The 12,759-nt window shown below is 45.0% G+C and overlaps 1 protein-coding gene across 1 annotated transcript in view; it reads left to right on the top strand.

The window, feature by feature from the left end:
• LOC127639380 (ligand-dependent corepressor-like) overlaps nucleotides 1–12,759 on the top strand; it is a 58,726-nt gene that overhangs the window by 34,420 nt on the left and 11,547 nt on the right. The window contains exons 2-3 of the mRNA XM_052121351.1: nucleotides 1,313–1,378; nucleotides 8,991–9,070. Coding sequence (XP_051977311.1) covers nucleotides 1,313–1,378; nucleotides 8,991–9,070 — 146 coding nt within the window. The remainder of the gene's footprint in view (nucleotides 1–1,312; nucleotides 1,379–8,990; nucleotides 9,071–12,759) is intronic.

Below are 12,759 nucleotides of genomic sequence, written 5' to 3'. Positions count from 1 at the left end.
CCTATTGATCACAATGATAGCATAACTGAGGGCGGAACTAATGAATTTGTATTTGTATAGATTGCCTTTACTTCCTTCAGAAAATGCCAATATGGTCCGTTCATGTTTAAATCGTGTAGTTTGGTTTCGAGAATACACAGAAAATTTGACTGCAAATTGAGATATTACCTATACTGCAAAAAATCATTTTGACTATTTCTGTCTTGTTTTCAAGTAAATATATTTAACCATTCTTAAAACATATATATATATATATATATATATATATATATATATATATATATATATATATATATGTATTTTTTTTTTTTCAGACAAATCTAACAAGATGTGTGCGATTATGTTTATAAAGTAAAATTGCCACTGGTGTAAGAAAGAAAAAAAAACTTGACTTATCTCATTTGCATAATTATTAAGATTCAAGCATAATCTCCACTTAATTTTCCTAGATTTATCTGAAAATAATTAATAGTTTATTTCATTCCATTTTTTTCTTGTTGAAAGGATATAAAAAATACTTAGTTAAGAATTGTTTTTTACTAAATACTATTTCGTATTTTTATTTTTATTTAGACAAAACATTCATATTAAAGCGGCAGTCTAGATTATTAGGTAACAGTTTAAGGTTGCATAGTTAATGCAATAATTAACTTGAATTAAATATGAACAATGCAGCATTTTTTACTTGCGATTAATGTTAACTTCTAGATATACTAATACATTTTTGCATATTTTGTTTTATACTTTAACAGCATTGAATGCATTATGAACTAACATTGAACAATGGAATTAACATTAAATTGGCATACTAATAATAAGCATATTACATATTAATATTAACCAATATAAAATTCTGTTTGAATGGTAAAAAAAAAAGGCAACGCTGATATTGCCTTCAATATCGTCTAACCAGACCGATATCAATAATAATACCCATCAAAAATATGTTGTCTTTCTAAAATATAGAATAATTTATAAGCCTCTCTTCAAGCAGAATAAAACCACATCCTCTTACTGAAATAATTTCCGACTTTTTAATATATTACTATTGTGAGGCATTTATAATACTTATCTTTCTTTTGTCTCCCATTTTAGAGGCTTCATCAGTGTGTATTCATGTAACTGTGCTGCTGATCCAGTATTTGCAGTTAATTAAATTGAGTGGCAGTATTATATCGGGCAAAGCATTGATTTCGTTTATCAAACTGAAAGCAGTTTGTGCATGCGTGGGGGTGGACGTGGGCAGAAGTGTGATCTGTGTTTAAAGACCTTTCATATAGCTAATAAGAATTTACCTTTGTTTTCTCCACAGGGTTTGAAAGCATTTTGGAGGGGCTGTTTGGACCAGGACTAGTAAAAGATCTTACTGTTTTTCAAGGTATGAGTAACAGTGATTAATTACAATGATAAGTTCCTAAATTATTTACAAGTGTATTTCTCCAAACAGTATAGAACTAGAACTAGGGGCATAAAACGTGAAAAATTGGAGAATCTTGGGTGGGTTTGGTCGTACATCCCCCTCATGTTCTATAGTCACTATGGCCTTGACTACAAGCATCCTATGTAAGAGACATCTTCTATAGTCTACAGTATATTCAACAAAGGTACTTTTATCAGTATGTCAAGGTTCAATATGATACAATCCAGTCTGGTTCACATTTGATACTGAATACTGTTAATTTCTAACATCAAGTCAATGTATAGCTGGGTGTGATAAATCATGTTTAATGTGTTACATTTAAAGGACAAACCAGATATTCTGGATATTTTATTATTCATCTGGCATAATGGAATGCCTCAGGGCTCTGTTTTAGGTCCTTTTTAAATTCACCAAAAAGCAGTGGGTTTCCTAGAAAGGCAGAAAGATTTAAATGTCTAAATATTTGACAGCTCCTGGAGTACATTATTAATTGTTATGCCCAAAGAGCCGTTCAAGAGCTGATGAGATAAATTGTCAAATTATGCAAAGATGACTTAAATTAAAACACCTTTTGGGAAGAATGGGCATGGAATATTAAACTTAGGCCATGTGCAAACTAATCCGTTTTCATGTGAAAAGTTCATTATCAGTTTCCTAGCATTGTAGATTTCCAAAGTATGCGATTATGGAGAGCTTTTTTCAAAATGTTCAGTTTTCGGTGGAGAAAAACATGGTTCCTTGTGGATGAGAGGCATAAACGTACTGTAGCAAAATCAAAGCATTTTCAACCGAAAGCTCATTCGTGTGGAAGTGGCCTTGAACAGAACTGTGTTTAATGTTGGAACAGTAGTGTGCTGGACTGTTCCAAAGTTTTGAGAGAAATACTTTTTTTTTTTTTTTATTAATTTATAATTTTTTTTGCAAAAAATGTTAGCCTGAAATTTTTATTACAATGTAGTTGAATTTGTAGCTGAATACACTTTTAAATGTCTGAAAATGGTAGAATAGTAAAGACAAGACTTTTAGGACAAAATGTAAAGTTTTGATTTTTACTCAAGTTTGGAATGGCATGATACTTTAAAATATTAACTTTTATTAGTTTTTATATATGATTAGACAATAAAGGGAAGCGGGGCAGCGAGTGCCAGTCAGAATTTTTATTCGGAGCCAAACGGTTGTGCAACAAGCAAGCTGAAGTTCACCACTGTTTCACTCACCTCTGTCAGCGAGAAGCATTGCTGTTGGATATACGCCACGTTTCCAGCTGGCATTCTCTCTCTCTCTCTGCACTGCTGTGCAGTCTACGCCCCTGGGCGCTTTGACAGCGCTTTTCACTTAAAAGAGTGTTCTCTTCCTAAAAGAGTTTGATTTCTCTAAAAGAGTTTGAGTTTTCCACTCACAAAAGAGCAATACACAGCGGCGTTGAACATCCTTTTCAGGACGCGTCTTTTTCAAGATGCCTTTCCGCCCCTGTGTTGTTCCTGGATGCGATCGATTTCTCTCCAAGACCGACGGCCACAGACGCTGCCTCGTGTGCCTGGGCAGCGATCACACTGAGGCGGCGTCCGTGGATGGCTCATGTACTCATTGCGAGAACATGACCATGGCAGCGTTGCGGCTGCGGCTCTCCTTCCTCAAGGTGAATGCCACTTCAGCCGCCCCCGCATTGCTCCTTCCCACGGGATTGAGGACGACCTGGCTGGCGATGAGGGCAATATGGGGATAACGATAGGCTCGGTTTCGCCGGGTAAATCCCCACAAACCACCCGCCCCGACACGCTCGCTTGCTCGCTTCCGTCCAAGCTCGGGATTAGTGCGGCTCGCCTCACAGCCAGCCAACATTCTCCCTTGAGCCCCTGGACTTGGATGATGATATCGCCGCTGCATCGGATAGCGTCCAGGCATCTGACGCGGAAGACTCGACTGGGCTGCCGCCAGTCTAAGACGGACGCGCAGATGGCCGACATGCTTGCCCAGGCTGCCATGAGCGTGGGCTTGGACTGGAACCCTCCGTGCTCCCCACAGCCTTCGCGGCTTGACGATTGGTACCTCGGATCCGGGCGCTGAAAAACTATCGTCCTGTTAGCGGCCCTCGCGCGGAGCTTGGATGCGTGGCTTTCACTTCCCAATCTGTCGCCCCGAGATGGAGAAGGGTTTCTACAGCCCTTACTTCATCGTACCCAAAACAAGCGGCGGGTTGCGACAATCTTGGACCTGTGAGTTCTCAACCGGACCTTACACAGACTCCCATTCAAAATGCTCACGCAGAAACAGATTCTTACCTGCGTTCGACAGCTAGATTGGTTCGCAGCAGTAGACCTGAAGGACGCGTACATCCACGTCTCCATTCTGCCTCGACACCGACCCATCTTACGGTTCACATTCGACGGCCAGGCATATCAGTACAAGGTCCTCCCTTTCGGCCTGTCCCTGTCCCCTCGCGTCTTCACGAAGATCGCAGAGGCAGCTCTTGCCCAGCTAAGGGAAGTGGGACAATTCCAGAGGCTCCTAGGGCATATGGCATCCTCAGCCGCTGCCACGCCGCTCGGGTTGATGCATATGAGACCGCTTCAGCACTGGCTACAGACTCGAGTCCCGAGATGGGCATGGCACCACGGCACATACCGTGTGACAATCATCCCTTCTTGCCATCAGACTTTCAACCCTTGAACAGACCTCTGCTTTCTGCTGACCGGAGTCCCCTTGCAGCAGCTGTCCAGATGTGTCGTGGTAACCACAGAGGCCTCTCGACAGGGTTGGGGCGCCATGTGCAACAGGCACGCTGCCGCTGGCCTCTGGAAAGGACCCCGGCAGAGTTGGCACATTAACTGCCTAGAGTTGTTGGCTGTATCTCTTGCCCTACGGAGCTTTCTCCCACTACTCTGGGGCAAGGACGTCTTAATCCGTTCTCCTCCTTTGGAGTCAGCCACAACTCAGGTCGCTGCGCACCACTCACATCCCTGGCAACCGCAACACGCTGCCGGACGCACTGTCACGGCAGGTTTCGCCCAGTGGAGAGTGGAGGCTCCACCCCCAGGTGGTCCAGCTGATTCGGCAAGGCACAGATAGATCTCTTTGCCTCCCAAGACAACTCCCACTGCCCGCTCTGGTACTCCCTGACAGGAGCTCCTCTCGGGACAGACGCGCTGGCACACAGCTTGCCCCGGGGGCTGCGCAAGTACGCATTTACCATAGTGAGCCTTCTTGCAACGGTGCTGTGCAAGATCAGGGAGGATGAGGAACAGGTCATCCTGGAGGCCCCTTACTGGCCCACCCGGGACTGGATCTCCAAGCAGAGGCTAGCCCACTGGGTTATTGACGCCATCTCACTGGCCAAGGGCGTCCCCCTGCGGCGAAGAAACCAGCTCCTGCTCCGCCCCAACCCGGCCCCCTGTCTCACGAACCCCCTCTAGGACCCAGAAGGCTCCCAAGCGTTCCTGAGACAGTCGACCCAGAGCCGAAGACGTTAGCTCCGGAGGTGGTAAGACCGCTCCGTCCCCCGGTGGAGGGCCGGGTGGAGAATCCTTTGTTTTTTCATTTGCCACACCCCCTGACGGGGGCTGTGGTACCCACATTCTCAATAAAAGAGCTATTTCCTTTGCCTCTGGGTCACCTGGCCCGCAAATGCCGTTCTCACGGCAATGTGCTTTCAGATTACGACAGTCCCGGTACACCGGACGCGGCGATCCCGCCTTCCGCCTGCCCACGACTGTCCCCCGGCCGGCCGGTTCAGACGAGTCCAGAGGACGCCGACATCAGACCTCCTCCTCAGTCACGAACCCGCCCCCTGCCGGGCGCGCGTTGCAAGGTAAGTGCTTTGAGTCTATTCTCAGCACCTCAGCCTCAGGCCGCAACGAAGCCGCCCGACGCTGCATTACCTGTTCCGCCCCGCTGCGAGGCCCCGCCGGGTACGTCCAAAACACTCGTCCCTTTGGTGCCCCTAGCGCAGAGCTGGGAAGCGTGGCTTTCGCTTCCCAACGCATCACGCTGGCTGCACCGGACCTTTCGACTCGGTTACGCAATTCAGTTTGCCCGGCTCCCGCCCCCCCTTCAGGGGCGTCCGCTTTTCCGCAGTACACGGCAAGCATGCCAGTTCCCTGCACACGGAAATCGCGACCCTCTTAGCCAAGGGTGCGGTAGAGCCCGTCCCTCCAACCGAAATGAGGAAGGGTCTCTAGCCCTTACTTCATTGTACCCAAGAAAGGCGGCGGCTTACGACCAATCCTGGACCTGCGAGTTTTAAGTCGGGCCTTGTTAAAACTCCCGTTCAAAATGCTCACGCAGAGAAATATTCTGGCTGGCGTTCAGCATCTAGATTGGTTCGCAGCGGTAGACCTGAAGGACGCGTACTTCCACGTCTCAATTCTGCCACGACACCGACCCTTCTTACGGTTCGCGTTCGACGGCCAGGCGTTTCAGTACAAAGTCCTCCCCTTCGGCCTGTCTCTGTCCCCTCGCGTCTTCACGAAGGTCGCAGAGGCGGCCGTTGCCCCACTACGAGTAGCCGGCATCCGCATTCTCATCTACCTCGACGACTGGCTCATCCTAGCACACTCTCGAGAGTTACTATGCACACACAGAGACCAGGTGCTCCGGCACCTCAGCCGAAAGACCTCTGGAACCTCCACGTTGGTGTTCTTCCCGAACTGAAGACCCGCAGAGATGCGCGATCGAGTCAGTGCTCCTGTTCCTACAGGAGAGGCTGGACAGGAGGCTGTCCCCGTCCACCCTCAAGGTGTATGTTGCCGCCATTGCCGCCCACCACGATCCTGTAGATGGCAAGTCTTTGGGTAAGCACGACCTGATCCTCAGGTTCCTGAGAGGCGCCTGGAGGTTGAATCCCTCCCGGCCAGGCCTAGTTCCCTCCTGGGATCTCTCGGTAGTCTTGGCAGGACTCCAGAGACCTCCCTTCGAGCCGCTTGAATCAATTGGACTCAGGGCCCTCTCTCTTAAGACGGCCCTGCTGATCTCGCTCGCCTCTATCAAGAGGGTCGGGGACCTGCAAGCGTTCTCTGTCAGCGACACTTGCCTGGAGTTCGGTCCGGCAGATACGTCTGTGATCCTAAGACCGCGACCGGGCTATGTGCCCAAGGTTCCTACCACACCCTTCCGAGATCAGGTAGTGAACCTGCAAGCGCTGCCCCGGGAGGAGGCAGACCCAGCCCTTTCGTTGCTATGTCCAGTGCGCACCCTGCGCAATTACCTGGACCGCACACAGAGCACCAGACGCTCTGAGCAGCTATTTGTTTGCTTTGGGGGACGGCAGAAAGGGAATGCCGTCTCCAAACAGAGGCTCGCCCACTGGGTTGTCGACGCCATCACACTGGCTTATCACACCCAGGCCGTGCCCCTACCCTTGCGGGTCCGAGCTCACTCAACAAGGGGTGTTGCGTCCTCGTGGGCACTGGCCAAGGGCACCTCCCTAGCAGACATCTGTAGAGCCGCGGGTTGGGCAACACCCAACACCTTTGCGAGGTTTTACAACCTCCACATTGAGTCGGTTGCATCTCGTGTTTTCTCAGGTCCGAGCCCGTAGAACTCGGTAACACGTAGACCGGCCGGGTGGATCGCTTGCGCCCAGCGCCCTTTTCCTGACGTCAAGGTAAAGTAGTACGCCTTCTTCCCAGGGCGCCCCACTCCGAGTCGGGACCCTGGTCGATTCCTCCCCAGCCCTCCGGGTCCGCGGTTCAGCGGAGGAACTCGCCGACCCAAGCCACTGCGGGTACCCTGATGGCTACCCTGTACTGGTATAGGTGCTCCACAGGTAAGGACTCCTGCTCGGACTCCCCCTGTGTGTAATTCCACAGTTCTGTCCCCTTACGAGCGGACCCCTGTGTCTCCCTTAAGCAGTTACAGCTGCCCCGGTCGCCGTGCTGTAGCAACTCCCCTCTTTCGAGGCTGGATCTACCACCGCACCATACTTTCCACACGAGCCCTAAGACGGCCGTGTGACCTGTCTACCACTTTTCCTCCCCAAGAAAAAGGGCAGGTGTGGTCTCCGCAGGGTCTGGGTAAGACCCCCTTCCCTATATGCGTGTAAGGGCCCCGGCCGTGATTGCTCTATGCGAGAAACATAGAGAGAAAAGAGGCCCAGCCAGGCTGGCCCTTTCCCATGTTGGCAAACATCGCCTTGCTCCCCTTCCAGGGTAACTAGAAGGATTCTGATGTTCTTATGGGGCATTGGGGAAGGGTACGTGCAGCCAGATACAGACGATGCACGGCACTGGATGAAATCCCTGCCCGCCTCTGTATTGGCGGTTCACGTACACGGTTCAGCGCATGGCAAGATTGGATTGGGTCCCCTAGTGTCGCTTCTCCGACACAACGTGGAGAGAGTGACAGAAGGGGAACGCTTGGTTATGTATGTAACCTCCGTTCCCCGAGGGAGGGAACGACACGTTGTGTCTTTCCTCCGCCATGTCGCTGAACCGAGCCACTGTTGTGTTTTTTTTCCGGCTCCTCAGAAAAATCCTGAATGAACTCCCGTGTTTGCGCCGCTTAAATACCCGTATGTCCGGGGGCGGGACATGCAAATACCGGCTGCCAACTCTCATTGGCCTTTTTTCATAGATCAGAGGTGGATATCGGCGCTCAAGAGAGACCCCTAGTGTCGCTTCTCCGACACAACGTGTCGTTCCCTCCCTCGGGGAACGGAGGTTACATACGTAACCAAACGTATCTTGTTCTACTGGTGTTTAGGAATAATAGTATCTATCCTACTCCTTTATTATTACTTCAACATGCCTGGGTGGTCGTTTTTGCCGAATTCTGAATAGGCAAAGTTGAGAATAGATATTTAAACACAGTTTGTGCAACTCAACACATTGAAATTATGCAAGGCAAGGCACCTTTAATTGTATAGTACATTTCATTGCCAGTGGTAATTCAATAATGCTGATTTTGTGATAAATGTCTTCACACTTTCTGACATTTTACCACTAATGTCAGGTGCTTGGAGACAAAACAGGCAACACATAAAACTTACAAGATTTTCTCAGAAGGGTACTCCCCTTCTTTCTTCTTTCTTGCATTCTTTCTTAGTTTTTCCAAGTCTTTCTAAATGTGGAGAATGGGAGATTTTATTATATATATACAGAGCCGTGGCCAAAAGTATTGGCAGTGATATACATTTTGTCTAAATAGATTGATAGATAGAATTCTTCAAAAGCTTGGAACATCCTATCAGACAAGAAAAACAGGTGTATCTAGGAGAATTGGTGCTGTTTTAAAGGCAAAGGTGGCCACATAAAATATTGATTTAGCTTTTTTATATTTACTGGACTTTGTATGACATTTAGTGATAAATGAAAATGATTTATGTCATTATCTTTGAAGACATCCCCACTATTCAACTAAAGAAGTGCCTAAAACTTTTGCACAATACTAATATATATATATATATATATATATATATATATATATATATATATATATATATATATATATATATATATATATAGCGTATTAGCAGCCTCTGTTTAATATGCTGCACTTGTTAAATGTATGGCTTGTTGATAAAAGGATGCTGATACTACAACCCCACTAATATATTTCTGTGTTGGTCTTACAGATTGTGAGCCACAGGGAGTGTTAGATTGGTCGGTTAATGAAAATTGTCTCTTTTGCTGCTTAAGACGTGAAAAAGTCAAGGTAATGAAACTTTTCATGGGTGTTCATATAGATGCATGTCAGCAAGCAATGCATTAGGAATTTCATTAAAGGTTTCACCTTGAGAACTGCAATGTTTTCTATTCAGCACTTGAAGTGTTATGTATGACCTTGTCTTGTTTTACCGTTGCCCCTTTGTTTTCCATTTTTGTCCCTTTTGTTATTCCATAGTTTTCACTGTTGTCCCTTTTGTAGCTCCACAGTCTTGTTAGCATTCGTGTTTTCTGTCATTGTTTTCACCTGTCCTCATTAGTTTGCCATTTGCTTCTGTTATCATCTTGTTATCTTGTTTTGAGTTCTGTTTGTTCATTGGCCCCTTTGTCCCTTGTTCATGTATTTATACCCCGGTTTTTGGTTCAGTCCTTGTCTATCGTTGAATGTTTGTGAATGTAGTTAGCCTGGTCTGTGGTCCCTGCCCGAGTTCTCTCTTCTTGTTTATTTCCCCATTGAGGGTTTTTCCTTTGTATTTTGTTAGTAATAAAGTAAGCTGCATTTGGATCCTCAACCTTCGTCTGCCTTCATTGCCTTACATTCGTTACATGAAGTGTGTAATTTCCAGCCTGATCTCATGAACATAACGTGACCGTGAAAAAATTCCTTGCTGTGTAACATGTTCGGCTGCGGGGGGCGCCAAAAGTGAGTGAAATGGTGTTGTAATCTGACAAGGTTAAAACTTTAACCTGAACCTAACCAATAGTGACATAAAAGATAAATGAGAGGTGAACAAAACAGACACTTTACCCTTAAGCGACACCTAAATCTAACCGATAATGTTTTAAAATGCAAATATGACATAAAAAGCTAATTTTCTAAAGCAACAACATCATTTTTTGAGCTCTTTCATTTCACTTTTACTTTTTTGTGGCTGGGCTTGAGCCTCAGTCTCTTGAGTCCAAAGTCCAGCACTCTATGTTGTGAGCTACCACGCAAGCTAATGACATTGGAGTGTGTAAGCCTGTAATACAAACATCAAAATGCATCGTTTTTCAAATGATGCATTATAGTAAAATTGTTTTGATATCAGAAGAGTGTGAGATTAATAGTCTTAATAATTAGCCTTTGTATTTGTGATTTTCGTGAACGTGAATAAAATGCACAGTTCCTGTTCCTTAAATCTAGCATTAATTTCACCAGGAAACTGAGATGAAGCGTAGTACATTGCAGGTTAAACTCAGTTTGCAAAAATGCAGTGATATTGACATTCATTCAACAAGACTAGGCTGGTAATTGCTGTGCCTCCAGTGACACCAAAAGGAATTGTAAAAATAGTGGCTGTTTTCAAACAGGTTTTCCAATACACGTAGTCCCACCCCAGTCTCACACTATTGGTAAAGCAAAATCTGCTGTGTCAGACTAGTTGTGATACTCGAGAGCATCAAAGAGTCAGTGTTAATACTTTTTGGGGAAATTAACCTTCGAATGGCTTATTTAAAAGTTGTCTTCTGAATATCAAACAGGGATAGGGGAACCTATTTTAAATAGGGATGTTGATTTATTGCATTAATTTAGTGCAATTAACTATAAGTGCAATTACGCAATTAATCATGTCTCCAAAAATAAATACAGTAATAAAAGTACATATTTACCTACCATCTGACCAATTCAAGCTTGAAATACATGCAACTGTGTTTTAATGGGCCGCATCAGCAGGGGGCAGTCAGTGCGCCTCAATAAACCTAGCAAGCAGTGCAGTGAAAGGATAAAGGCAGTCACCCAGGATGCATTCTTGACAGCTGGACGAAGCAGAATGCAGATATCTCCAAACGCATCTTTCGAAGTATTAACTACTTTTAACTTGACATAGCGTCCTAAAACCTGCGATCATAATAAACCTCAAATCTGACTCACACATGCAGAGAGCGATAATTACAATTTGGACAGACATAATGCAATAATGCGTCCTGTGAGAACATGACAGATCAGATTGACGAACTCAACTGCAAAAAATTGCTGTCAACTAGGGGTGATCTGGCTTCTGAATATTTTTCCTATTATTCGGATGAATTCGTAATTCGTTTTGAAGTCATTATTTGTACCTTTCCGAATAAGGTATTTCGCTTTGGGCTCATCTGTACTGTCATTATATTGACTTTAAAGCCACTTTTTGTACTGTTCAATCAATGCTTTACTCATCTGCCACAATAATGCGATATACACTCACCTAAAGGATTATTAGGAACACCTGTTCAATTTCTCATTAATGCAATTATCTAATCAACCAATCACATGGCAGTTGCTTCAATGCATTTAGGGGTGTGGTCCTGGTCAATACAATCTCCTGAACTCCAAACTGAATGTCAGAATGGGAAAGAAAGGTGATTTTGGCATGGCATGGTTGTTGGTGCCAGACGGGCCGGTCTGAGTATTTCACAATCTGCTCAGTTACTGGGATTTTCACGTACAACCATTTCTAGGGTTTACAAAAATGGTGTGAAAAGGAAAAAACATCCAGTATGCGGCAGTCCTGTGGGCGAAAATGCCTTGTTGATGCTAGAGGTCAGAGGAGAATGGGCCGACTGATTCAAGCTGATAGAAGAGCAACTTTGCCTGAAATAACCACTCGTTACAACCGAGGTATGCAGCAAAGCATTTGTGAAGCCACAACACGCACAACCTTGAGGCGGATGGGCTACAACAGCAGAAGACCCCACCGGGTACCACTCATCTCCACTACAAATAGGAAAAAGAGGCTACAATTTGCAAGAGCTCACCAAAATTGGACAGTTGAAGACTGGAAAAATGTTGCCTGCTCTGATGAGTCTCGATTTCTGTTGAGACATTCAGATGGTAGAGTCAGAATTTGGCGTAAACAGAATGAGAACATGGATCCATCATGCCTTGTTACCACTGTGCAGGCTGGTGGTGGTGGTGTAATGGTGTGGGGGATGTTTTCTTGGCACACTTTAGGCCCCTTAGTGCCAATTGGGCATCGTTTAAATGCCACGGCCTGAGCATTGTTTCTGACCATGTCCATCCCTTTATGGCCACCATGTACCCATCCTCTGATGGCTACTTCCAGCAGGATAATGCACCATGTCACAAAGCTTGAATCATTTCAAATTGGTTTCTTGAACATGACAATGAGTTCACTGTACTAAAATGGCCCCCACAGTCACCAGATCTCAACCCAATAGAGCATCTTTGGGATGCGGTGGAACGGGAACTTCGTGCCCTGGATGTGCATCCCACAAATCTCCATCAACTGCAAGATGCTATCCTATCAATATGGGCCAACATTTCTAAAGAATGCTTTCAGCACCTTGTTGAATCAATGCCACGTAGAATTAAGGCAGTTCTGAAGGCGAAAGGGGGTCAAACACAGTATTAGTATGGTGTTCCTAATAATCCTTTAGGTGAGTGTAGTTCAATCTGAATATTGGAATTATTTTATTTTATATATATATATAAAATATAATTTTAGTTATTTCAATATGCTTTTTGCTTTAAATGTCTGTAATTTGTGAATATGAGAGTATATTATCACTTTTTTTTTTAAGCTTGGGTTAAATCACTGTTTTTCTATAGTTTGTTTGCATAAAGGCATCATATATTAAGTACACTTTTTAAAGATTTTTTTCAACCTGACCTTCTGAGGTCATCAACCATCAGTACAACTATATATTTTGTATATTTTTTATATATTTGTTCAAGTTGTATTATTATTATTATTA

This window comes from Xyrauchen texanus, chromosome 48, assembly GCF_025860055.1.
Source record: "Xyrauchen texanus isolate HMW12.3.18 chromosome 48, RBS_HiC_50CHRs, whole genome shotgun sequence".
Taxonomy (NCBI): domain Eukaryota; kingdom Metazoa; phylum Chordata; class Actinopteri; order Cypriniformes; family Catostomidae; genus Xyrauchen; species Xyrauchen texanus.
The sequence above is the reverse complement of the archived record's forward strand: the minus strand, read 5'-3'. Positions and strand labels throughout refer to the sequence as shown.